General features: G+C 38.3%; 1 protein-coding gene across 1 annotated transcript; it reads right to left on the bottom strand.

The window, feature by feature from the left end:
- Positions 1-794: 794 nt before the first annotated feature.
- Positions 795-1,450, bottom strand: LOC149390763 (lachrymatory-factor synthase-like). Its single transcript, XM_089621184.1, has one exon. The coding sequence runs from the start codon at positions 1,427-1,429 to the stop codon at positions 938-940; it is 492 nt and encodes a 163-aa protein (XP_089477310.1). The 5' UTR covers positions 1,430-1,450; the 3' UTR covers positions 795-937.
- Between the last annotated feature and the right edge of the window lie 2,419 nt (positions 1,451-3,869).

The raw sequence follows: 3,869 nt of genomic DNA, 5'->3' as shown, positions 1-3,869 counted from the left end.
AATAAGAATACAAATGTGTTTTGCTTCATTAACACTTGTATCAGTGCTAAAGACACTTGGATAATTCTTGAAGCTGCTATGAAAGAACTTCTAAAGTTCGTATTCCAAGACTTCAACTTTACATTGTCAAATTCAAGAATCTGGAGATGCTTGATGAAGAGATTATTGTTAATTTCAAAATTAATTTATATGATATTGCTAATGAGTCTTTCACTCTCAAAGAAATGTGCTCGCAAAGAAGCTTGTGAGAAAAATTCTTAGATATCCCCCTAAAAGATTCGATACTATTTTATGTCAAGAGATAATTACAATGAATTATTATTAAAAAAAATCCAAAATGTAGGCATAAAGATTTATATTCGATACTAGATTCATAATTGAGAATATATAATGCACAAGTACCGCAACAAAAAAAATCGGTACAAATGAATATTATTTATGTTTAGGGTCCAATCTCTTATTTTTTCTTAAAAAAAAAATTCATAAAACACTATTCATTTCATTGAACATCGTTTCGTAGGAGAGCAGCCTTTTCTCTCCTTTATATATATAACAATATGCTAAATTGTTATTTCAAGAAGAAAGTGTTCTAATTTTTTAAACAACCGATTAAAATTCCCAATAAGATAATACGCGTCGGTGCTGGACTTCGCCCAACTCCCATCGGCTTAGGCCTAAGTGGCCAAATGTGAAGATTTGAAGAAAGTCCGTCCCATTAGAAGATACACTACAAAGTTCGATCGACGCAGGAATTAGGAATTAGTTCGATGATGGATATACGACGAATCGCACTATCCGCATAACGCAAGCAACAACGTACTAAAACTTATTCCACCGTGAATACTCTATTATTACAACAAACATGCCAATTTCAAATTGGATATGTCAAATCACACTAGTAACATAACGCACCAAAGGACGATTTCCAACATTTAAATTATACTAAACCTTGAAAATGGCCATCCATTCGCTGAACCATACGGTGCAACCCCAGCTGGTACTTATTCACAAGATCATCAAACACCAAGCCCTCCACTGGATTGACGGTGAAGGACCACTCGATCTCACACCCGGGATGGTCCAGGATGATCCTGACCGTTGATACGTAGGACTCGAAGCCAATGTTGCTGTCGACGATCTCGTAGACGAGGACGCGGTCAGCGTGATCGACGGCCAGGAGCTTCTCCTTGGACCAGGAGGCGGGCCCGCCTCGACCGTTGGATGATGGAATGGAAGAGCCGGAGCAGAATCTGATGCAGCCGGCCTCACCGTTGGTTCCGTGGACGCCGTGACACGTGGACAGCGAGGGAAACCACTTATGGAAGTTGAAGAAGTCTGTGAGAAGTGGCCATACTTCATCTGCGTTCGCGTTACATAGCTTTTCACTCACTTTGCCTTCCCACTTTGCTGTTGAAATTATTTTGTCCATTTGTGTGTGTGTGAGACTGTGTGAGACTGAGAGAGAGATTCAAATTTGATGTCAGAGTAAGAACTGCAAGATATAGATAAGAAAATTAGGAATTCGAAAATTAGGAGGCATATATGCTTCTGTTATTATTATTATTATAATAATATAAAAGGTAAGGCAGGACATGCGTTGCATAATACTTTATAGACGTGATGTGCGAAAAATTATTAATTAATACGATGTTGTAGTTGTACATTTAGCGCCATTTATTAATTTTTTATTCTTAGATTGTTTTTAGTCAACAACTCGTGCCAGTTACATTACCCTATTTGTTTACCTTACAAATAATTAATAAGAAATTTATTCATTGCCATATTTATATCCTGAAAGTTGACCTAGAATATGGAAAGATGGAATTAATTATATAAATTGTTCTAAATGTCTCCGAAGTTACGATAAATTTTATAAGTGGAAGTGACAACGGGTACGGATAAAGTCAGGTACATCTATTTCGTTAACAAATTTAAATTTCTATTTTTAACACGTACAAGGTAGGATGCAAGCGCTCGTCGACGAGCAAAGGCGGCAGGCCACTGACCAAGGTTTACCAGAAGACTTGAAGGCGTGGGAGAGATATGATATGCGTGAGGTTCTCGGGGCTAGGTCTGATCATCTTCCGAAGATTGGCTCGATTGTCCCGAGAGGATCGGCTATCAATGCGCAACGAATCGACATAGTCAAGCTTCTTCTTCTGCTTCACAAGGCCCGCCAGGAGTACTGATATCGATGTCGAGTTTCTTAGGAGAGCTCCTCAAAAACCTTCAAATTGCAAGCATTCCTGGTACGCAGATTCCAGTCTTACCTCCCGACGTAGCACAGATGGTATCATAGTTCTGTCCGTCGATTCAGCCAGGGAGTAGCACTGCCTCACAGCAGACTCCTACGCAGGCAAGGATGCATTCACCGCAGACATCTTCTCAGACGATTCTTGAGCCACCATCAGTGATACGTCCGACTCAGACTACTCCTGATCCACCATCAGTGACACGTTCCGCTCAGAAGGGTAAAGGGAAAACAACAACAAAAAGGAGCTCAAAGGGCAAAGGATCTGGAGCACGGAGAGGAGCGGGACCTGAAGGAGGGCGACCAAGAGGATCCGAGACGTAGATGTGCATCTTATAGACTTTGATATTTTGTATTATTTTGTTATGTATATCATATAAATATCGTATGACATATGTATGACGTTTATATTAGTTTTTATGAAATATTTATGACTTTTATGATATCATATTTATTAATTTATATGCATTTTTTAATAATTTAAATTAATTCAAAAAATAATTTATACAAATTAATAAAAAATGAAAAACCAAAATTTTTGACGCAAGTTCTCGCGTCTAAAATATTTCCCGCTTTCTGGCGGGAACTTATTATTTAGACACGATTTATCGCGTCTGTAGAAGTTTCACAAAACTCTTCAGACGCGAGAAGTCGCGTCTGTATCTCTCCCCCCAAAAGGCGGGAAGCATTTGAGCCAACAACAAAATTGACATTTAGACGCAAGTTGTTGCGTCTGAATTATGTCGTGTCTATCAACAGACGCGACTTCTCGCATCTGTTTGAGCCAATAACAAAATTCACGTCTGAATGTCTGTCTACCAACAGATGCGACTTCTCGCGTCTGTTTACCAACAGACACGAACATAAAGACGCGACTACACTCGCGTCTGAAGTTGCGTCTATTGCTCATATAGACGCGACTTCTGGGGCTTTAGACACGACTTTTGTCGCGTCTAAAGCTCCATTTTGTCCTAGTGGGTATTATCCGACCCGATAAAATCGGATAATGGACCGGAACGCGGATAACGGGTCAAATTCTCATCCCCATTTATAAGCATCTTAAAATTATATATGGCATAAAAGTGGTCGTGAGAGTTTTTCATATACCTAATTTGTTAAAATTTGAGTCTAGAAACTGCACTGGCGTATGTGTGTGTTTTTTTGTAGATGTTTCTATATTTCTCTCTCTGAGATCTAGTCACAAGAAGAACGCAATGACTATATCAATAAATACAGACTTTTAGTAAGTAAATAGTATGTCATATGCATCTTTATTTCACAATGTTATTACATTTATTATAAATAAATAAATAAATAAAAATTCAGCATGATGTCTCAGTCTCTCAATATGTTTTTGCAACATATTGAGATATATTGGTCACTACAATCAGATCTCTCAAAAGATAATATAATCCAATCTTTTTGGAAAGTTTTAGCTCGTTGAAAGTTGTCCTAAGCAAGATCCATTCTAAATATCTTATACACATTTTGGTCAAGAAAGTCTAAAGAATCATCTAGTTGATCAAGCACTATGAGAGAGAGAGAGAGAGTGAGAGAAAGAGAGAGAGAGAGAGAGAGAGAGAGAGAGAGAGAGAGAGAGAGAGAGAGAGAGAGAGAG

This window comes from Urtica dioica, chromosome 7 (assembly GCF_054948205.1).
Source record: "Urtica dioica subsp. dioica isolate 48M chromosome 7, U.dioica_male_clone48M_v1_H2, whole genome shotgun sequence".
NCBI classification, from domain to species: Eukaryota; Viridiplantae; Streptophyta; class Magnoliopsida; order Rosales; family Urticaceae; genus Urtica; species Urtica dioica.
The sequence above is the reverse complement of the archived record's forward strand: the minus strand, read 5'-3'. Positions and strand labels throughout refer to the sequence as shown.

Excerpts from the sequence above, each read along its gene's own strand:
- LOC149390763 (XM_089621184.1), bottom strand. The coding sequence starts at position 1,429 with ATGGACAAAATAATTTCAACAGCAAAGTGGGAAGGCAAAGTGAGTGAA.